The following is a 23815-nucleotide window of genomic DNA, read 5'->3' as shown; positions in this document are numbered from 1 at the left end:
CTGTTGTGCCATTTTGTCCACACTTATCTATTAAAATGACTGATGGCCTGAAACTCCTAGCTTCAGGTTAGGGACTAGTCACAGGAAAGACCAATGCAAGATTAGAGAATCATGCCTTCTCAGTTTTACTCCCAACTCCAGGGAAATGTGGATGAGGGTTGAATTGATCCCAATGACTGATGATATAATTAATCATGCCTACAGAATGAAACTTCCATAAAACCACAAAGGTCTGGGTGGAGAGGTTCCTGGAATGTGGTTGGAGAGGCCATGGAACCTGTACTTCAACACCTGATGATGGCCATCATTGCATCCCTTCAAATAGGGTATGTAATTGTCTCTCTGACTTCCAACGCTGTCACAAATCAGCTGAACCCCACAATGGGAACCCAGGACAGCAAATGTAGCCAGTGGGTTGGAAGCACAGGATTGGGATTGGCACTGGAATTAGGGACTCTCCTGTGACACTGCACCCTCAGCCCAGGAGGCCTGATACCCTCCTCAGGTGGTGTCAGAATTGATCCAAGTCTGAGGACACCCAGGGGACCTGTGGTGAGGAGAGACTCCTGTACCCTTCTGCACAACCCAAGAAGAGGTCTGTATTGTGGGATCAGAGTGATAGCAACTGATGTCCCCAGAATGCTCATCTCAGTGGAGAGAAAAGGGGACCACAGCAGAAACACAAACATGTGCCAAGGAGCAATGACTCTGGAATAGACCAAGATATAAAAGCCAATAAAATGTGGAGGGGAGAAAAACCAGCCTGGCAATATGTTCCTATAATCTCAGCACTGGGGAGGTGGAGAAATGAGGATCTGGAGTTCAAAGCCAACCTTGGTTACATATCGAGCTTGAGGCCAACTTGGGTTTCATGAGACCAAATCTCAACAAAACAAAACAAAACAAAACAAAAACCTATGATGTGATGCCCAACATGATTACTCTTCAGGTTAATGCAACCACACAACAAAAGGAAACATTTTCTCAGTTTAAGACAGGTAAAAACAAGCATTGGTGAGGACCTAGATATGCTGGCACTCTCTGCCATCACTGTTGGGAAAGAAGCTTTCAACATGCCAAAAATAGAAGAACCATGTGATCCAGCAAGTATATACTCAACACAGTGAAAACACAGACGCTTGTAACACAAATATCCATAGAAGCAACATTAATAATGACCAAAAAGGAGAAACCACCCAAATGTTCACCCACTGGCAAATGGGTAAGTCCAACATTGCACATCTATATAACGGAATATTATTTAGTCATGAAAAGGAAGAAAGTGCTGACGCAAGCTACAGTGTGGACACGTCTTTAAGAATATTATGCTGTCTGGGCTGAAATACTCCCTCCAAGAACTAAAGATCCCCTAACAAAAAGATAACCAATACCAGGCATGAGAAACCCTCTTTTGAGATGTTGGTCAGGGTTGTACAAGAGATTCCTAAAACATTATAGGCTACTGCTATTTCTCCTGGTTACAGCCAAGAGGTATAAGTAGTCCCTATTGCTGAAGACACCATGTGCTTCAGACCCAGAGACCCCTGAGCTGAAACCAGAGCTGAATGCCTCCCTGAGGGCTAGCTCCCATGGTACAAGAAGCAACAAACAGTTCTACCCAGCTATTTTGCCTATGAATCACAACAGTGACCAGCATGGCACAGTAACCCCAAGAGTGCAGTGGGGGCACATATACATTGGCAGTAACCAACAGCTCCCTAATTGGACTTAAGACCCACTCAAGAGGAAAAGCATGCTTGGTCCTGGAAACCTAGTCAACTACCCAGGGCTAGTGAAGTCATGGATCTTGGAAAAGAACCTACAACCATCACTGGACTAAGGCAGCATCATCCCTAACTACGCTCTAATTTTGTTTCTATACTTACAGGTAAGTGTAGTACTCACCCTCCATCAGAAAAACTTCTCTTTACAACAGGTGGAGACCACCACAGAAAACCACAACCAATCAAAATGCGGAGTTGTGGAGCCCAGTCCCAACAGATACATCAAATAACTACCCCTAAGGCTCAGGGAACGTTCCAGAAGAGGGGACAGAAGGATTGCGAGAGGATCGGGGAGCTTGCTGGGAGATTGTGTCCCCTAGTAATGTCAGAAATTATGCCCATCAAGTCTCACCAACATGACTTCATCAACAAGGGCTGAACAAGGATGACAACAGATGTGCTGAAGCAGAAGCAGAAGCGGAAAGGCCGGAAGACCTCAGCCCTACACAAAGAACTACAGGTGACCGAGGGAAAAAGCCGAGACTGGGAGAAACAGCCTTCCCCAGGGACAAGCACACCAATAGGTCATCCAATACATCCTGAAAGTGTATATAGACCAGGAACATTATACAGACCAAGAAGATTATATTTAGGAATACATATGTCAATACATATACACATATGTGTGTAATAACAATTCATGAAGAAAGAAACCCTGAATTTGAAAGAGAGCAAGGAGGAGTATTCGGGAGGGTTTGGGGGAGGGAAGTCACGGGGAAAATGATGTAATTATACTATAATCTCAAAAATAATAAAATAAGAACATTATGCTAAGTGGAAGAAGCCAGGTATGACTTCATTTGTGGAAAATCACTAGAATGGGAAATCTACGAGCAGTAAGTGTGCGGTCACCTGAGCCTGAGGTGGTGGGGACTAAGGCGTAGGGAAAGTAACCATGGTATCAGATAAACAACTCCATGGATGTTAAAAAACAAACAAACAACACGTATGGTTCTGCTTGCCTCTCGTGAACGTTCTATCTCAAGAAAGCTATCCAAAATAAGAAAGACAGAAAGGGAGTGAGCCAGGGAGGGAGACAAAACCGCTTAGGGAAGAAGACAGCATGGAGAACATTGCAAGACTTGGAAGTTCCAGGTGTTCCTGACAAGGTGACGTGTGCGCAAACGGCTAAGACTACATCTGGCAGCAGACAGGGTTGGTCTGGAAGAAGACTGAGGATACAGCTAAGGTATGCCATGCTCTACAGTTGTGCTTCCCTGCTCTGGAAGCCCAGAATCCAAAATGCTCCACCCACATGATACCCCAAATGGAAAATTCCACGCTGACCTCATATGATGAGTCGGGAAGAAAACAAGCAGATTAAAAATACCAAAGGAGCTGGGCAGTGCGGTGCAATCCTGTAATCCCAGGGACTTGGGGGAGGGTGAGGCAGGAAGATCAAAAATTCAAGGCCAGCCAGGGCTACAGCAGGGTTTGGAGGCCAGCGTAGGCAAGTTAGTGGGACTTAGTTTAAAAAAAAAAATACAAGTAGGGCTGAGAGGTAGTGCAGTGGTACCCCAAGAACACTAGCACTAGGATACTAGCCCGATATGTGTAAGACACTGAGTTTAATCTTCAGTAACATCACACTCAACATGCACTCACACACAGGCACGCACTTCTGTCTAAACTTAGGTCTGGTACCCAAGATATCTCATTATATATATGCAAACATTCAGAAATCTGAAATGCTTTTTAATCCAAACACTTTGGATAAAAGAACATTCAACTGTATTGTTGTGGCAATGAAATACCCCAGAAACCTTATTAAACAGGAGAGTCAATCAGCCTTAAAAGTTACCATGGAAGGTAGCCAGCAGCCTAACCCAGGGACTGAGCAATAAAGTCCAGGACAGCCAGGACCTGCAGGTCCCACTTGGGATTTGGGGATATAGCAGTTTGGTAACATTTATCTATAGTTGGGAGCTCTCAAATGCTGGCCTGGAGCTGGATTCAGAGCCCACAGAAACACTTTAGAAAAACCCTTCCTGCCCACAGGGGCTGGTCCACTTTTGTAATCTCAGCACTTGGGAGGCTGAGGCAGGGGAATTGCTGTGTTCTCAGCTAGGATAGGCTACAGAGATCCTGCCTCAAAAGTTTATTTGTGTATGTGTGTAGAGACAGACAGACAGACAGAGACACACAGAGAGATTACTTAGCATGCACAAAGGCCCTGGGTTTCATCCCTGGCACTAAGAGAGGGAAGGGAGAGGGAGAGAGGAAGAGAGAGCAAACGTGTGTTCCATTCAGTCTCTTGGGACCTTTCCTTTGCTCCAGGAACAGGCAAAAGATAAGAAAAGAAACTCTGACATCCTTTAGCAGTCTCTAAAACTTCACCTCTCCCACAAACTAACCTTTCCCTCATTACAAGAAAGTCTCTTCCAAGAGTATCCAGAAAGCCAGAAGCCCAGGTAAAATAATAATAATAATAATTAAGACCAATGAATCCAGCCCTAGCAACAGGAACTCTAATGTAACAGTTTCCACCAAACCAAGGAGAGCTTAGCTCCAGCTTTCTGTGGCTTTAGACCAGCGAGACCTGTGTGTACCCCGAGGCTCCTAAGAAACTGTTCTGCACACATGGGACTCCAAGGGGTCTCTCCAAGATCCACAGCATCCCCAGAATCTTGCTCAAGGTGCAGACTCTCACCAAGCATGGTGGCACACCCTTGGAATGCCAGCACTGGGGAGGAAGAAGTAGGAGGAGGCAGAGTTCAAGGCTGGCCTGAGCTGTGCTTACCCTGTCTCCAAGGGGGAGGGGTGCAAAACAGTGCAGAAGCTGGGGCTTCATCCCAAGTCCTAGACTCTGAACCTGTGCCTCTTGAGAAGCCCAGGAGATCAGTCTTACCCACATGCTGCACTAAGACATCCCTGTACAGTGAGCTCAGAAGGGCAATGGAAAGAGGTATCAGCAGTGCTGTAGTGGGAACCCCAATTAACAGGCTTAACTGAGTCTAACTTGGCTCAAAACCAGAGCATGAAGAACCCTGAATTCCACTAACAGGGTGTGTGCAGGCGTCAAGCTCTTCCCCTGATCCTCACGGGAGCTCTTTAAAACCCACAATTCGGCACTTGCCTGGAGTCCGGCAGGCAGCGGCAGCAGCTGAGAATCCAGAGCTGCAGAAGCCAGCCTCCTGCCTTGCACTCCTCCGCTGCCCACATCTGGGAGGCGGCCCTACCGCGTGCTGGATGATGGCAATGGGAGCAGCAGCAGGGCTCACACTGCAGCCCCCAACCTTGCCCTCACAGAGCACCAGCTTCCCCTTGGGGCTCATGAGGTGGCAGCCGTGTCTTGAGTGTATGAATTTTCTGATGTTGGGGACAGTGGGCAAGACCCTCCTAAGCTTGCTCCCTACCACTGCAGCTCTTCTTGTTCGTCCAAACCTTGGGCCTGTGTCCTGCTTCCCAGCACCCTGGGCCTTCCATCTTGCCAGCTGCCTTGCTGTGTGTGGGCTGAACTTTGTGCTTTTGTTCACTGTCAGGCTTTCCCTCTGCCTTCACCCTGTGGTTGGGGACCCGCTGTGGACATATCTCTTTCTTCAGATTAAATATACTTACAGAGGTCTAATTCCAAAACGTGTTCTTTCCATGACCTCCCACAGCTCCACATAATCCACTTATAAAAAAATCCAATATCCAATCTAATTCCAGGACTTAACATGTCTTTAGATAAAGTAAAAACTACCCCCTCCAGGCACCCAAATGCCTTGATGCTCAAACTGGGGCCTGTTGGCCAGCAACAGCAAGCTCTTGGGAGCTAATTGGAAATACAGTCTCTCTGTGTGGGGAAAGATGAAATGCAGTTGACTGCCTGGGCAATGGTGACATTACATGGCCTTGGCATGTGAGGCAGGGCAGTCTCCTGGGACTGTGCCTTTCACCTGCAAGCTCTCACTTGAACCACAAAACCAGCGATGTCAGGCTTGGTGGACTCAGAGCAGACCCAGTTTGGTATCAATGGAGAACAGCTTGACAATGGAGAAGGAAACCATTTGGGGAAGTCCATGCTGCCAGTGTCCAGTGAAGGGCTGGGGGGTAGCTGGGTGCAGAAGACTTTTCCTAGCAGACGTGAGACCCGGTTCAACTGCTGTACTCAGCCCCTTTGTTTATAATACCAGAATCCCAGACTGGGTCCTAGATTTGATCTTGTGTGGAGAACCACCCTTGATAATCAACTACTCAATGGAGCTATATTTTTCCCTCCACGCACAATGGAACACTAGGAGTTATTTATCAATAAAACACTTGCTTAATGAGAAGGGTAGACTCGAACTAAATTTAAAGTTCTGCTTTCCTACTTCGATTCCTAAATTATATTACAAATCAGCAGCAGATGCCTCCATGACGGCCTTCCAGGAGCCACCACCAAAATAAGGACGCTCTCTCTGATGATTAAATTAGGACAAGGAACCGTTTCGGTAGAGTTTTTAAAATAGCATCTCTGAGGAATTTTTACAACTTAATTAGCTTTCTTGTTGATTAACCCTGGCGTTCTCTGCAGCTGACAGGCAGTGAGGAAGGAGGAAGAGTTGAGATACATAGACAGTGCAACGAATGCTAACATCTGGAAAGGCTTTGGGCCAAACCTGTGTGAACCCACAGTCTCTCCAAAGAGGTTACCCGTCAGTTGTGCAGGACAGGAGAGTCCCCAAAGGCTTCCCAAGGGAAGGTTTTTATTTTTATCTTATCGCTTATGTATTTGTGTGTGAGTGTGCTTATGAGGGTATGCAAGAACGTAGATATGTATGTGTGTGTATATATGTGTGTACACTTATGTGCAGGTGCATGTACATATGTGTGTGAGTGTGTGTAAAGGTCAGAGGTTGATGTCGGTGTTTTCTCCAATGGCTCTCCTTATTTACTGCAGGAGGGTCTCTCAATGAACCTGAGGTTTGCCCACTAGACTACTCACTCTAGCTAGATAATTTCCCCAGGGATCCCCTCTCTACCTCCCAATCACAGGGATTTATAAGCGGGTGCTGGGGATCTGAACTCCCTGGTCTTTACATCGCAGGACAAGTGGTTTATCCACCGGGGTATCTTCTCTCCACACTGCCTGCACAGGGGAGTTTATAACTGCTAGCCCCAGATGCCTTGGTTGTATCTGCATTATACGTAGTACGTGCTCATGTAAAAGAGAGAAACAAAACTGCAGGGCCTAGAATCAGGAAATGATGGTGTTTGTGCCAAGTGGACCAAGTGTCTACTTGGTGTGCTCAGGGAGTCCTTGACTGCTTATGAAAAGGAACCTACAGGGAAGGAGCAACTCTGGCTCCACTCCATGGAGGTTTGGTGATCTGAGTCTCCCGGCCCCCACTTCCCCCAAAAGGACAGTAGACAGATTACCGGGGTTGAGGGTAGGGGGTGGGGGAGAATATAAATTTAGTAATTTATGAAGACTCCGGAGTCTCCCTCAATGAAAGACCACATGGTTGAACACTTAACACCTTCTCAGAGAAGAGGGAGGTGGAGGCTGTTAGATTTGGAGGCAGTTTTAGGGGAAGAGTGATTTTCAGGAGGAATACATGGGTCTGGAGAATGGATAACACTGGGAAAACCCCGGCTGGAGTGAACAGGGTATCAGCTCTCGTCCTCCCTCCTGAGAGCTGATCCCAAGGAGCTGCCCTTTACATGGATGAGGAGTGTCTCGGAATGAAAGCCTGACCTCAGGGAGAAAACTGGTGGAGACAGGAAACGGAGATGAAACAGAGATGGGAGGAAGGTCAGAGAGACTTCCACTCGCCTTCTATTGAAAATGTGCAGAATGCCGAAGCCATTCCCAGGCCAGGCTCAGGGTCCCTGAGAGGCCGGGACCAAACTACCTCACAACAAACTTTCAGCAAAAAGAAAGAGGCAAACCTGTGCTATTTTAGCCACTGAAATTCCAGAAATTCTTGTTCCTATTTGTCCTCACCTGTCCTGACACCACCGCTCATAATGCGACCATCACAAGAACATCTCTTCATTGCAAACTGCTCAAAAACATCATTTCCTGAAGATAGGGGCTCTAATTTGCCCCTGAGCAATGTGGTTCATCTCCATCGCCCTCTCTCTACTCTTCAAACCTCCCTCCGGCAGTCTTTAGCCCCTTTCCCTTTCTTTTTCCTTTCCCAGGTTTCCTCATATATTTGTGGTTTTATCTTATTGTACCATATGCTCTTTGGTAAGATGCCTTAAATGCTTTCTGGAATAAGGTGACAGACAGGCAGTCACACACAGAGACACACTAGACTTGGCTGCAGAAGAAATCTGGCTTAAAAAAAAAAACAGTCAAATCTACCTCTCAAAGTGCAAAGATTTGCTGTCCTGGGCTATCTAAAGGAATGTGGCCAGAGGCCAGGGCCTGGTCCTTCAATCCATTCTAGCCATAATGGCTACTAAGTGTGCAGTCCCCTCCATCCCTACTTTTATACTGTAATTCATTTCTGGACGCCACCATCTCCTTTTGCTTCCTCGCAAGAACTACAAATTCTGCTAACTCCATGGAGAAATGAAATGTCACTAAGCAACATTTTAAAATTTGAAATTCCATTTTAGTTTAGGTATTGAGCACTTCTGCATTCCTGGTCCAGGAGTAAGCATTGGTAAGCCTCATTTTAACCAGTTCCCTCTTGGGGATTTAGATGGTAGTTAGGCTTGCCCTTGCTAAGAAGTGTTGTGTTGGCATGGGGATGTTCACACCTTGTCTCACAGAGGCCTCTGGACTACAAGTGCAACCCAGGGGTCAGAAGGCATACACACACCCTAATGCTCTTCAGTGATGGTGAATTGTGGTGTTGCATTCCTGGAACCCAGCACTTAAAGGCTGAGACAGGAAGATTGCCTAAACAGTGAGTTCTAGCCTCACCTGGGCTACAGAGTAAGACCCTATCTAAAAAGAACAATGAGCCAGGCAGTGGTGGCACAGGCCTTTAATTCCAGCTCTCCAAAGGCAGAGTCAGGTGGATCTATGTGAGTTCAAGGCCAGCCTGGTCTGCAGAGTGAGCTCCAGGACAGCCAGGGATACACAGAGAAACCCTGTCTCAAAAACAAAACAAAACAAACAACAACAACAATGAGAACCACAATGAAAGACACTTTGGTTACTTATTCCTTAAGGCTGTCTTTTTTCAGCCAGGCATGGTGACACACACTTGTAATTCCAAGCAATAGGGAGCGAGGATAGGAGAAGGGTCCCAAGTTCTAGGCCAGTCAAGGCCCAAAAAAAAAAAAAAAAAAAGAAGACTTTGTCTCAAAAAATCATAAATAAATCTTTGTAGTTACATTCCCAGCCCCCAAGTTATAGAGAAATGGGGTCTGTTGGTGAAGTTTTGTGTTCTTTATTATAGAAAGGGTCTACTCAGATATTCTGTTCCTTCATATATCAATCTTTTTCTCTTTGATTTGGGGAGTGTCTGCTTTTTAATTTGTGTGTATGAATGTATGTATCTATGTGAGCCTAGGTGCCTGTGGAGGACAGAAGAGGGCATCAGATCTCTTGGAGCTAGAGTTATAGGTAGCTGTGAGCCACCCAACGTGGGTGCTGGAAAAGTGAACTCCCATCCTCTGTCAGAGAAGCAAGGGCTCTTCACAGATTGGCTACCTCTCCATCCAGATTTGGATTTTTAAAAAAATAATAGCTTATAAAATGAACTTTGTGCATTATGTACACAAATTTTTATGTGGTGGGGACCTATGGCAGAGTAAATCCCTCACCCAAGGCTCAATGTGGTGGCTCATGCTGGTAAGTCCAGCACTTCAGAGATTGAGATAGAAGAGCTGCCACAAGTTCAAGGCCACCCTCGACTGCCTAATGAGTTTCTGGCAAGCCTGGCCCGCAACTCAATGTCCTGTCTCAAAAAAAAAAAAAAATTCTTGGATAGAAAGTAAAGAGATTGGAGAGCACACCTCAATAACCTGAAGATCTCCCAATAGGCTTCACTTTTTAAAGGTTTCCCTGGACCAACCCTTTAACCACATCCACCTCTGAGGACACTTAAGATCCAAAGAGAAGCTGGGTGTGGTAGTACACACCTGTAACCTCTATACTTGAGAGGTTGAGTAGCGTTCAAGACAACTATGAATTCAAGGACAGCCTGGGCTACACTTGGAGTATATGGGCAAGAAGAGCAGGAGTTCAAGGTCATCCTCAGCTTCATCCTGGGTTTGAGGCCAGAGTGAAATCTGTGAGACCCTGTCTTACAACAACAAACCAAAGTTGTTTTCTCAGAACACACACAAGCTCTAATTTCTGGACTATCCACGGTAGCTTTTCTGCTATGACAGCAGCCCTGTGGGGTGGTGGCAGAGCACGTGTGGCCTCACCTCTCACTTCCCTCCTGCATCAGCTTGAATTTCATTTTGCCTCTTGGCCCACAAAGCCTAGAAAACATTTCTTGGCCTTTGCTAGAAAAGGTTTGCCAAGGCAAGTCCAGAAAGAGAAGCTCCAGGAGACCTCCCGAGGGAGGATGGGCAGACTCCCTAGCTAAAGTACAGGACAGGAAGGGGAAGAGGGTCAAGTGTGGAGGACCCGGTGGACAGATGCAGGCGACCTTCGCTCAGTCCGGAGGGTGGGCAGAAGACTGGTATCGGAAGCAGAGATTACGGGCTTAGTTTTCACGTGTGAAATCTGAGTGACTGGGAATTGAATCTGGACTCAAATTTGTAGCTTGAGAAAGGAAGTAGATACAGTGAACCAGGAAGTGAGGCAAATAAAAACAAACCTTTATCGGAGGGCACACAGAGGAGATACCAAATGGGACAGAAGGAAGTAAGCAGCTTCTTATAATACTCCACATTGGGGTGGAGGCATGTAGCTCAGAAGTCAAACACTGGCTGAGCATGTACAAGGCACTGGGTTTGGTCCCCAGTACAAACAAACAAACAAAAACCAACCACCCCACCCCCCCCCCCCAAAAAAAGCCACTCCAAATACACTTCTCATAGTTCATGGTTCACACACGCAACTACAATTTTATAATGTCACCTCATGCTCTGCTCTGCCAAAGGAAAAGCCAAGCACACCTTCTGGCTACCATTTCTACAGTCTCTCTGTAGATATAAATTCTATCACCCCAGAATCCTTGCCTCTGCAGGAAGAGAAGAATCTACTAATTTGGCAATTAGGGACAGGGGGATCCATCTCAGCATTCTGTCAAAAAGACCTGTCGTTTGTACCTTGCTGCTGTGGGGTTATAATAAGAGAGAACATTATAGGAGTGCTGTCCCCTGGGGGGCTAGTAGCAGTCACGACACCATGCATGTACACAGGGCTTCCTGGTTTACCACACACATCCTTTCACCAGTAGGGGCTGGCACGGCCTTCACAATGAGGATCCACCCAGCCACCAGACACAAGCGGGGCCTTTTCAGGCTGAAAATACAGGAAAGTAGGAGGTGGCTCTTTCATATTTCTAGGTGGAAGTAAATCGCAGGGATTTGCCCAGTGGTTAACAGATGTTGGGGATTCCTGCCGACTTGTTGCTAGGGGAACTTTTGTAAAGATGCCTGGAGTCCATAAAATCTAGAAGCTCTGCCCGATGCTTTAAAGTCTCATGAGTGGCCGCCTGGCCAGGCCAGCACACGGAGAGTTTGAAGGGTGGTTCCTGCCAGGCAGAAACAGACAGTGCTATGGTCAATGGTAGATGTTCAAACAGCAGCAGCTGCTGATGTGGCCCTAACTGAATGGCAGGCATGGCTTTGTGAAAATGGTATAATTTCAGTCCCAATTACACACCTTGCGGAGCCACCAGCCCTAATTGTGAACAGAGTCAACGGCTGCTCCCCACCCAATATTGGTGTGAAGGTCAAAGTCACACCCATTTTAGGTAATTTTCCTGTTAGAGGGGAAAAGGCCCTAGATTAAAATCAATTTATGTACCATAGCAAACATCTCCTGAATGCCAGGCAGCTTGGAGACACTGTGTCCATTAATTATCAAAGCTCTGGCATGAAAAGGCTGGCCTGGTGTGCTGATGGCTTAGTGGACAGGCCCTGGCTTTAGGGCCAGGCAAAACATTTTTTTTTCAGATTCCAGCAGCATCATTTACTATGCGCTTCTATAAAGAAACCCCCGGGAGTCTTTTAAAAAAAAAATGTTAACTCCTAGGATGAAAATAGAGGAATAGAGAGCCTCCAAATCAAAAGGTCATGACACCCTTTCCTCTAGGATCTTTCTCTCTCTCTCTCACAGACATATATACACACAACACACATACACACACATTGGTCCAACAGACGAGCTTAAGCCTTGCTGCCTCCTTCTAATGTGTGTCACATGATGTCTTCACCATCCTTGGGAGGCAGGAAATGGGCAAGGTGGTCCTCCATGAATTCTGCTCCCCTTTCCAAGCCTGAACCTACCTCCCAACCATGCTACTTCTAGACTGTTCCTGTGACTCACTCTGCCAGCAGCATATGGCAGAGTGCTTGACCCGGGTCAAAGCCTTAAGAAGGTCCAGAAAGTCATTCCTTTGTATCCTTGGAAGCTGGCCACTGACTACATACAAACTCTAACTACCCTGCAGAGAAAGGCTGTGTGACAGTTCACTGAAGGAGGAGACACTGTGTGGAAGGAGGCCATACAGAACAACCAGGTGAGTGAGCGTGGCCCTTCTAGGAGACCAACCCAATGGAATCTTCTGGACTCAATCCTCAGCTGCCATTTGACCCTAGCTCTCTTGGCATAGGAGTTTGCCAAGGTGAACCAACAGAAGGACCTCTCAGCTGAGCTCCGTCCACTCAGAGTCACATAGGATGAATTCTGGGGTGCTTTGTCACCTCGCCATAGAAAAACCACCTCCTCATTGACCACAGCACAGCCCACCCACTCCCACAGCTACCCCTATAAGCTCCTGCCACACAATCACACAAGCCCAGACTGAGAGAAGAGGCAAAGAAGAGGACATGGAGTTCAAGAATCCCCCTTTGGCATTCCCCTCCTCCTACTGTTGGGGTCACAGTCTGTGCTTGGCTTACTCCATTTTGGATGGCTATAACAGAATACCACACAGTGGGTAATTTCTAAAGTAAACTTATTTTTCATGGTTCTGGAGGCCAAGGAGTCTTAACGTGGAGGTGTCAGCCTCTGCTGGGTTCTTATGGCATCGTCCCGTGGTAGAGGGAAAAGGGTGAGCTCTCAAACTATACACCTTCAAGCCTCTTTATAACTGGCACCAGTCTACCTGCGGGGCCTGAACCTTCATAACCTAAATTCCACCTGATACAGTTGTGCTTCAGTGGTGAGTTTTCAACACAGGCTTCTGGGGACACAGCGCAAGCAGTGAGCACCTCTCAGGACTAGCCCTGCTGGCACCACCTAAAGGAAAGCTCTGGCATGTCTGTATTCCCATCTTCTCACCCTTCTAAAGTCACTTCCCCCAAACCCTGGGTGTCTCGACTGAGATCTTACACCACCCTTAGTTTCCTGTCTTCCCACCCAAGTAAGAGCAGGCCACAAGAAAGTCCAGTTAGGCCTTCCAGGTTGGGCCTGACTCTTCAACTCTTCCTTGAGATAGAGAGCCCACCTCTATCTACCTTCCCCAGGAGCCACGCCTGCACCCTTGAGGGCAGGTGGAAACTGCCCTTCATGTCGGGTCTCCAAAACCATGGAAGTGACCCAGAACCTGACTTGGATCTGGCCCCATAGCCTCCAGCCTGGCCTCACCTCTTCCATCTACTCACTCTTCTTCTATTGCGTCTTTCAAGTCAGTTCTCTGCTGGTCTCTTTCTTCATGATGAAAGATACCACTTAGAAAGGCTTTCCTAGCTGTTCTCATCTCAGGGCCTTTAGAAATCACAGCCAGCCTTGGGTGTCGGCTCTTAGGCCTGGTTATGGCTGAGACCTTAAAGGTTCCCCAAAGTCCCATATACTAAAGATTTTGTAATCAGCCTAAGGCATTCCTAGAAAATGGTGGAACCTTTGGGAGGTAAGACCTAGTTGGGGAATGGGGCGTTGGGCGGGGTAGGATGGGAGGGGGCTAGAACACTATCCCTCCTTCCTGGCCAGTATGAGGTGCTCCCTTTATAATATACTCAGAATTCAATGGACTAAGAATTGGGCAGAAACTGAAAACTCCAAACCAGGTTCATAATACACCTTTCCTCCTTGAAAATTTTATCCCAGGCGCCTTACCACAACAGTGGGAAGCTGAGTGGCATAGCTCTCATAACTTTGGGGAGATTAGGTGCCCTATGAAGGGCTGGGCCACACCATAAGTGACCAGGACTCCTGTGGCCATCTTCTTGAGCCAGATATTCACTGTATCATTTTACCAGTTCTAGGAGTCTTGACCCAAGAGATTGTCCCAATGACCGTGTCTTCCAAGACCCTGCTTCCCTCTGAGGCTGGCCATTCTAGCAAAGGCAGATCTAGCAGGCCTTTCAGGGGCAGTTCCTAATTCCCCTCCATAGTGTGTGTTTCCTGCAAAGGCAGGCCTCCAGCTTCCCTTTCTGTGTCTGAACCAGGAATAGATTCCTGGGGAGAGTCCACTTTGCACGTTCTTGTCAGTGTCTCACCGCCTCCACTAAAACCCTTCCTGTTATCACTCTTTCCACTAGAGGGCAAAAGGGACACTGTGAGGAATACGCCATTCTTCAGCTGGGTGTCCATCACCCCATCCTTCCCCAGGAGGCTGTTGGGGTCCATTCTATTGAGACTTCTTCCCCTACAGCAGTACCACCTTCAGAGCCTCCAGGCCTTCCTCTGTCTCCAGCTGCTGCTCCGCTTCTGCAGTCTCAGGATTCACACACTTCGCATTGCACCCAATCCCCAACTTACCCTAGTCTGTCTGTGAGTGCTCAGCCCATCCCAAGAGACTCCATGGCATATCCCTTATCCCTTCCCAGCTCTCTGCCTAGTCATCCAGCTTATTCTCAGAGGACGTTGCCAGCCACCGAGAATCTGATCCATGAACCTCCATGCTGGTGCTAAGAAGAATCCTAGTCAGTACTTGGGCAGTGGGGCCAGGTCCATCCTTGCCTCCACCTTTGGGAGGCACCAAAACCCACCTCAGCTCATTATAGGTAAATTTAAACTTCAGGGTTGGCAGCAAGGGTGCTCCAGGGCGCCCCCAGGTTGCAGCTATCTGGCATTGCAGGTCTTATTAAGGATACTGTCACCAACATACCAGTCTCAGGGGCCTGCTCCCTCAGCTTTCTTCACATACATCATTCTAGATCCTTCTTTTACTGACCTTTGGGTTTCGAAATACTCTAGGAATTTAGTCAGCCACCTGAGTTGTTCGTCTAGTGTGCAAACATGACCCCTTGGAGGACAGACTTGCTTTTCTCATGCTGTCATGGAAAATGAGGACAGTGCCGGCTGGATATTGTGGCACAAGCCTGGCATCCCAGCACTCAGAAGCAGAGGTGAAGAGGACTACAAATTTGAAGCTAGCCTGATCTACGTAGCGAGACTGTGGCTCAAAACAAATGGAGCTTCCTAAGTGGAGGATGGCACCTCCTCACCTGCACAGAACTGCCAGGAAACTGGTAATGGGGCACATGGCTTGTATAGGTGGTATTCTACATCTGGAAGGTCCTCTTGGTGTCACTGAGTTGCTATTAATAGATGGGAGGGGTCTGAAAGGTTCCTAAATACCAGAGACTTCCCAGCTCTGTAAGTGCCAAGGGATGCCACAGGCACACCCAGGCCATCCCAGATGATAATTCTGCTTTGTCTTCTGGGCCTGCTCATGCTCCCTTCCCTCCCCCAGGGAAAAGCAGGGGCATTCTGTTCTTACAAATCCCCACCCAAAACAGCTGGCTGGATCCAGCCACGGACACTCCTCACCAGACAGACAATCATTGGGCAAATTTCCACATCAGTATTTCCTGGGGAAATGTGGCCACCAAAAGAACTCAAACATGTCTTTCAGAGAGCTTTTTCCCTGGGAGGCTCAAGCTTTCCCTGACAGATGACGTTTCTATTATTATTATTATTATTATTATTATTATTATTATTATTATTATGCCCTTAGAGATGGATCTGGGAAATGCAGGGAGCCAAATCTGAGCCTCTCCTGCAGACACAGGTGCTGGGAACACACTATGAGACACCTTTACTAAGACCCCTGGAGGCTCATTCCAGCCTTTGGCCCAGGAATACCACTGGTCCATTTTCGAGGAATACTATGGTCCATTTAGAGCGAGTTTTGTTTTCTGGACCCAAAGGAACTACCATGTGCTTCCAGAAGGCTGAGCAAACACTTGATAATGCTGCTCCAGGACACTTGCCAGGCCTGCCCACTCCACAACCATTTAAGCGCTATCTCCCCCACCTCACCCTGACCGGAGTTGCATGTACCGTCTTCATTCAAAATTTGCTACTTTGTTCTTAAGGTCCCAGTAAAAGATAAATTTGGTTCCTCATTTAGGCTGGCTTCTACCAAAACGTAGGAATACATACACAACTGAGAGTGGGGGTTAGTTTAGCCTTCAAGACGATTCTGGGGTCAGCAGCTTCTCCATAAGGACAGAAAAACACCACCACTACCACCACCACACACACCACACAAAGGACTTTAGAAACTTAGGCTCTCACTCAGGCTGTGACCATGAGCTCAGTGATTAGAGGCCAGAGAGGCCTCACAATTGTCACCCAGACAATAAGCAGCCAGCTGACTTGGCTCAGCTGTCCTATGTAGCCTTGGGGCAAAGCCAGATCCCCAGGAACAAGCCACTTTAGGGTACTGAGCCTAGAAGAGGGGCCGCTGCCTGAGGTCTAGCTGTATTCCCCAACAAGCTTGCTGCTCTGCTCTGGCTCACTGCTAACTGATGCATCTCAGCTGACCAGCAAGTGAGCGGCCTGGGGGCAGCCAGGCAGTCCGCCCCCGGACAGCAGGACTGACCACTGGTCCGCGGGAAAGGTGGGGCTGTGGGGCCATCTTTCTGAACCCCTGCCCCCCCATCATCCGTATGCCTTGCCAAGACCACCGAGCTCGGCGGCCCCTTGGCGGCCCCTGTCAGCCGCGGCAGCGCGCCCGCTTGCTCCAGAACTCGTACAGGCAACAAGTTCTCCCTTCCCCGGAGCAGCCACGACGTGCTTGGGAGGCTGGGTATGAGGGGAGCTTTGCCCACGTTCCAGGGCACCCCCGCACCCTTCATTCCCAAGATCGTCGAGGTCGGGCGATGGAAGGTCCCCGACCCCAGCCCTAGCCTCTCACCTCCAGCAGTTGCACGTAGCTGGCAGGGAACCAGCCACGGAGCCCGTCGTCCTTCTCGCCTTCCCACCAGCCGCCGTCCGGGACCTGGAGCAGAGTGAGCAACTCGCCGGCAGCGAAGCGCAGCCCCTGGCCGTGCCGCTCCCCGGAGAAGGGGTACAAGGTCCGGCAGCGGGCGCCGGCCATGGCCCTGGCGCCCGAGCTCACAGCGCAGCCGGCATCCCTGCCTAGCCCTGTGGGCTGGCCAGCGGCTGCGCGGGGTCCCAGGCGCCCGGTGCTCCGGGCTCCCGCGCTCTGGGCGCGCGCCGTGGCGGGGGTACGCAGGGGTCCTTGGGCCGCCGGGCCACAAGCGCTGCTTGCAGGGACGCTCGCTGGCCGCGCTGGCTCCGTGCGTTCCTAGGGCTCCGGAGAGCTAGCGGCGACGCCCCCGGGCCGGGCGGCTCTGCGGTCCCCAGCGCCGGGCGGGGGGCGGGGCTCAGGGGGAGGAGACCCCGGGGCCGCGGGCTCACAAGACAACTTCCCCTGGTCTCCGGGGCCAGGGACGCCCGAGTACACTGAGAGGCTCAACTGCCCCAGGAGGTGGTGCCCAGAGCATCCCCTTCGGCGGGGCTCGTCCGAGGCGAGCAGAGCCTGGGAAGACACAGAGGGAGCGCGCTGACGGCCAGTGGCCGGGCGGGGACTCTCTCGAGGCGACCAGGGCGGGCAAGGGGCCGGGCCAAACCGGCCACGCCCGCGGAGGGCCGGGCGCTCCCCAGCAGAGGGGCTCCCCGGCGACCCCGCCACCCAGAGCTGCTGGAATGGGAACGCCCCTCGGTTCCTCCTGTTTGGATCTGTGGCGGGTGACAGGCGGCGCTGCCTCCCAGGTGTCTGCAAGGGAATGTGTTTTGTGACCGTCATTGTAGTGCATGAAGCCTGGCTGAACTTGACTCACAGGAAACTGAACAATGGATAAAGACAGGTTTGAAGGCTGGCGCCGAAGCCGAGAAGCCCGGTGACAGTGTGTGACACCAGCGGGGCACTCGGTGCAGAGATGAGGAGGAGAAGTCTGGGTTGGTAGGCTTGGAATCCGGTCGATGGGGCTAAACATTGCAAAGGTTAAATAAAAAAGAGAGCAAGCACCTTTTTAGCTTCGTGGGAAATGGTAGGGGTTGGGGGGAGGTGTCATGGTCTAGCCCTCCTGAATTCAAGATGGGACTGATGAGGAGTATCCACCCACTCAGGCAGCTACCGGATATTAGTAGGGGCTTCCCTCTAACGTCTGAATAAGACCCTACCCTTGAGACACTGTGAACCTCAGGGGCCAAAGAAGTGTACCTTAGGTCAAGAGTACAGAAGAGCCGGGCGGTGGTGGTGCATACTTTTAATCCCAGCACTCGGGAGGCAGAGGCAGTTGGATCTCTGTGAGTTCGAGGCCAGCCTGGTCTACAAAGCGAGTTCCAGGAAAGGCACAAAACTACACAGAGAAACCGTGTCTGGAAAAACAAAAACAAAAAACAACAACAAAAAAAGAGTACAGAAGGAAAAGGCCTATTTCTTTGCTAGCTTAAAAATTAACATGCATTTCCCAACCTGTAAACAGCTGGAACCTTCACTACCAATGTTATAATCAGCTGACTATCTCTAATGGAAAAAATCTAAAGTACAAAATTCAAACATTGTCATTGCTAACAGGATGTCATGGTAGAGAAGTCCACAGTCCAAGAAAACTGCGGTGGGCCTGGGTGACAGCACACCTGAAATTCTAGCCCCTGAGAGATAAGAGCCGGAAGATGAAGAGAACTCCAGGGCAGAGTGGCCTGAGAGAAGGAGAGAGAACAGAGGGAGAGAGGAGAGGGGAGAGGGAGGGAAAGAGAGATCGAGAAAATACATTGCTGAAGATATTGTATAAAGTGACATTTGAGCTATGTGTACTAATTTAATGTTAGACTTGGGTTAGAGTCCCAAGATACCAAATTATATATACGCAAATATTACAAAATCCTCAACATTTTTGGTCCCAAGCTTTTCTTTTTCTTTACTTTCCTTCTCCCCACGGTTTGAGATGATCCCTGGCTTTTCTGAAACTATGTAGACCAGGCTGGCCTCTAACTCACAGAAACCTGTCTGCCTCTGCTTCCTGCCAAGCTTTTCTGATAAGGGATTTACAGCCTATAGTGCTTACCAACTATTTCCACCCCTTGCTCAGTAACCTTGTATGGCTTCCTATGGCCTATTCAGCTGGGTGTAAACCTCTCAGCATTCTAGGGTAGAAGATCCATGGCAAAGTCAGTTCAGTACTAGGTACAGAAAGCCTTAAATTCTTGCATATCTGGTTGAGCTCTGAATCTAGTCCAAAAGCTTGATGGTTTTCAGTCTTAGCAGAACATTAGAACTTTTCCTATAGCTTTTCAAAACCACTCAGCTGGGTCCCCTCTAGCCTTGAGAGTATCCCTTGAGCCACAGTCTGCATTGAAGCCATCTCACCTAAGCAGAATCGATCCCCAGCCTGGACAATCTGACATGTGCATATTGTAACGTTCCATCAGGCACCTACTGAGGACTTCTGCTTGGCCAGGAATTATGGGGAGCAAAGGCTTCCTCCCAGCTGCTATTGAGAGTCTGATATAGAAAACAGTTGCCAAACTGGGTGTGATGTCTTCTGCTTGTAATCCCAGCATTCAAGAGGCTGAGGCAGGAAGACCACCAAAAATTTCGAGGTCAGCCTGAGCAACAGAGTGAGGTCCAGATCAGAGTGGGCTGCAGGATGTGAGCTAGTCTCAAAAAGACAAAACATGAGACAAAAATAATAACAACAAAAGCTTGCTAAAAGTACCAACCAGACTAACCAAATTTTGAAAAGATTCAAACACCCTGTGCCTTTCTGCTAACTGTCCAGACTTGATGATGTGGACTGGTTCAGTAAGAAGGGGTTTATGGCCATCCTGCAAGGAAGACTTCTTTACTACAGAAAACCCAGTCTCCACAGCATCCAGAATTCTTGGGCACCAAATGACCAGTTTTAGGCATTCCCACCCTTGGGTGATGTGGTGGTGTACACATTAAGAGGGAAAAAACTGAATTCAGAGGGTGTGGCTTACCCTTGGTTCTGTGGCCAGTCAGCCACAAAACAAGATTTTGAACTGGGGTTTGGCTTACTGTACCTGGAGTGCTGTTTCCTCTAGTCCACTACCAGTCAGGCTCCATGGAGGGATGGGGGTGTGCCTCAATGGTGCAGTTGCTTAGCATGGGCGAGGTGCTGGGTTCCATCGCCACCATCATAAGAAAGCAATGTAGACCCTAGAGTTCACACCCTGGAGTATCTTACTGGAAATGGATGTAGTAAGGGACATCTGCGGCCCCAGCACTTTGGAATCTAAGGCCAGGCTGGGCTACATAGTAAGACAAAGAGGACAGGAAGAGAGAGGAAGCAGGAGCTGGGTGGAAGAGGAGAGCAGAGGAAGGGAGGGGAGGCCTAAAGGAAAAGAAAAGAGACAGGAAGGAAGGGCTGTGTGGGGCAAGACTCTGAAGAGAGAGAATGCTTGGGCAATGGGCAGTGTCAGTCAGTACAGAAATAAGATGAGAAAAGCAGCGTGTGGCAGTTATGTCCCAAACAGAGGTGGAGCAGCCAGGCATGGTGACACAGCCAAAGAAGCAGACCCAAGGGAGCTGAGAGAATGCAGCTCAGTCACCGAGGATGCAGCGAAGTTGACGGGGTGCTTGCTTCAAATGCACAAAGCCCTGGATTCCACCCAGCACCTCCTGAGCCTAGTGTGGTGGTTCATAGTGCCCACTTGTAATCCCAGCCCTTGAGAGGCATAGACAGGAAGACTACAAGTTCGAGGACAACCTGAACCGTAAGGTGGAACTGTTTCAGAAAACCAAGGCTTGCAATGCTCAGCACGTGCAAGGGCCTGGGCTTAACCCCCAGTGCAAGAGAAAAGGGGGAGGAGAAAGGGAAGGAAGGGAAATACACACCCACACAAAACCTGAACGCCATCATAGCAAACTAATAACTGAATGTGGAAGTGACCCAAATGTCCGCTGGTTTGTGCCAGATAACATTCGGGGAATCCATCCACACAACATGCCACAGAATGGTCCCTGAGCTGTGAAAAGAACCAAGTACCAACACATGCTCCAGCTCGGATAAATTTCAAAGCTACTACGCAAAAGCTTCCAGATGTGAAAGGCCATGGGTTCTATGATTCCTTTATGTGAAATGGCCCCAGAGGCAGATCCATAGAGACAGTAAATAGATTGGCGGTTGCCTGGGGACAGGAGTAAGCAAAGAAACAACACACGGTTTCTTTTGGGGTAGTGAAAGTGCTCCCAAATTAGATTATGGTAATGATTGCATAATTTGGTAAATCGCTGGACTGTACACTTGAAACAAATAGATTTTTGAACTGTAAAGTACACCTCAAAGCTATAACATAAAACAAAAAATAAATACAAATCAAGGCCTCCTAGTCAGTATATTTTTCTCCATCTCTGCATACTAGTTCATTCAGCAACAGCCCAAGGATTTGTTGAGTCCACTCTGTAATCTGGGCACTGTGGGACATGCCTGTGAATTCACTCTAAATTGGACACTACAAGACACTTCTGTAAGTCCCCTCTGTAAGCTGGGCACTGTAGGATACTCCTGTAAGTCCACTCTGTAAGCTGGGCACTGTGGGATACTCTCACAAGGCCACTCTGTAAGCTGGGTACTGTGGGACATGCCTGTGATCCCAGCACTTGGATCATGAGGCCTGAGGATCATGAGTTTGAGGACAGCTTGGGGTATATTGTACTGCCAGGTCAACCTGGCCTATGTAGCAAGAACCCATCTCAAAAACAAACAAAACGAACGTTATAAAATAGATAACACCCTGATCTCAAGGAATAAAGATATATAAGAAGAGCCAGGTGGTGGTGGTGCATTCCTTTAATCCCAGAACTTGGGAAGCAGAGGCAGGCAGAGCTCTGTGAGTTTGAGGACAGTCTGGTCTACAGACTGATTTCCAGGACAGCCAAGGCTACACAGAGAAATCCTGTCTTGAAAAACTAAAACCAAAGAGAGGGGCAGGGGGGAGAAGAATCCCCTTAGAACAATTAAGGTAAAAGATATGATTGTCTTAGTCCATTTTGCCTTACTGCAACACTATAACAAAACATTGGAGTCTGGGTATTTAATAAAGAAAGCAATGGGGGTGGCACACACTTGTAATTCCACCACTCAGGAGGCTGAGGCAGGAGGATTGCTATGAGTTTGAGGCCACCTTGGCTTATGAAGTGAGTTTTGGGCCTGCCAAAGCTATATAATAGGATATCTCAAAAGGAAAAGGAAGATAAGAATGAGGGAGATCATGGAGGAAGAAAGGAAGGAAGGGAGGGAGAGAGGGAGAGGGGAGAGACAGAGACAGACAGATAGATAGACTTACTCTGACCCACAGGTCTCCTCATAGTCAGGAGACTGCATCTGGTGGTTTCTGGTGAGGCCATTGCTTTCCAAGCAGGGTAGAAAAGAAATGGGTAAGTGAAAGATCACATGGTAAGAGAGGGACCCAAGGAAGCCAAACTCAAGGTAACCAGTCTAGGCCTGTGCCACCTCGTACTCTCAACAACCCTAAGCCTGACTACCCAAGGTTTGACCCCTGGTATCTACACAGTGGAAGAGGATTGTTCTCTGACCTTCACATGCTTGTGATGACATTTAAACACCCACTCACAATGAATAAATACATGTAATAAAAATACACAAACAAACACAAAAAAGTGTGTTGGGCTGTGGCTGCTTCTCTGTAGCAGAGTACTTGTTTTGCAGGCATGATGCCATAAATTCAATCCCCAGGACTTAAAAAAAAGTGACTATACTTACCTAGCAGGGGAGATACTATGAAAGATGGCTTTCCTAGGGCAATTTAATCATTGCATTCCAGATGTGTTGACCTCTGCCATTTTCTCAAATGATGGAAAGTAAGTTACAGTTTGTGGTAGTGAGCTACTGTGTTTACTCTCTTTCCTATTACATTAAAAGAATTTAAGTTAAAAAGATTTTAGCTGGATGTGATGGCACAAGCTTTTAATCTCAGCACTCAAGGCAGAGGCAGGTGGATTCCTGTGAGTTTGGGGCTAGTCCAGTCTATATATGCAATCTAGTCTAGCTGAAGATACATAGTAAGACCCTGTCTCAAAGGAAAGAGAGGGAGAGAGGAAGGGAGGGAGAGAGAGAGAGACAGAGACAGAGAGATTGTTCCTTAATCAAAACAGTCCAAGGTGACACCAGTATAGACCCATCTACAGTGAAGTTAGAAACAAGGTAAAATACACATACTGAGATAACATAACCTAGCTGGGATTCCCACACACTAGTCACAGCCCTTGGGAAAGCTGATAGTGGCTCACAAAGCTGAACAGGACTCTACGACCTATTATGTCCCTTTTTCAGAAGACATCCAGCCAACTGGGGTGTGCTCATATACTCACCAAGATACATCTGTTAGTCAGCTTTGCATTACTGTGTAACAAAACACCTGAGATGGGTAATTTTTATGGAGAAAAGATGTCTTCAACTCATGATTTTAGTGATGCTATGCCAGTATCTCTGCTTTCAGGCCCTCTGGTGGTACCATTCATCATGGTGGCAGTGGGCAGCAGAGGGGGAAGGGAGAAAGAACCAGGATCCCAAGACCCCCCCCCCCAAGGCCCAACCTCTTCCCAATAGACCTCATCTCTATTGTTCCCCCTCTAAGGAGCGCCACAGGCTGTCACCCTAGCTTTTTACCCATGGACCTTTGGGAGATACTTACCCAAACCATGGGACATGTCAGCAACATTTACAGCAGGATCGTTCATACTTGCTCCAAACTGGAAACAAGTGGGATGTCAACAGTGGGATGCATACACTGGGATGAGTTCAGAGAGATG

At 48.4% G+C, this 23815-nt stretch overlaps 1 protein-coding gene and 1 pseudogene across 1 annotated transcript in view; one reads left to right on the top strand and one right to left on the bottom strand.

Moving 5' to 3' along the window:
• Positions 1-17612, bottom strand: part of Gas7 (growth arrest specific 7) — a 237146-nt gene extending 219534 nt beyond the window's left edge. The window contains exon 1 of the mRNA XM_036195631.1: positions 16928-17612. Coding sequence (XP_036051524.1) covers positions 16928-17110 — 183 coding nt within the window. The 5' untranslated portion in view covers positions 17111-17612. The remainder of the gene's footprint in view (positions 1-16927) is intronic.
• A 5146-nt stretch (positions 17613-22758) lies between these two features.
• Positions 22759-22913, top strand: LOC118590558 (annotated as a pseudogene).
• The last annotated feature ends 902 nt before the right edge of the window (positions 22914-23815 follow it).

This window comes from Onychomys torridus, chromosome 8 (genome assembly GCF_903995425.1).
Source record: "Onychomys torridus chromosome 8, mOncTor1.1, whole genome shotgun sequence".
In the NCBI taxonomy this organism is placed as follows: domain Eukaryota; kingdom Metazoa; phylum Chordata; class Mammalia; order Rodentia; family Cricetidae; genus Onychomys; species Onychomys torridus.
Note: the sequence above shows the minus strand (reverse complement) of the source record. Positions and strands in the feature narration are given on the sequence as shown.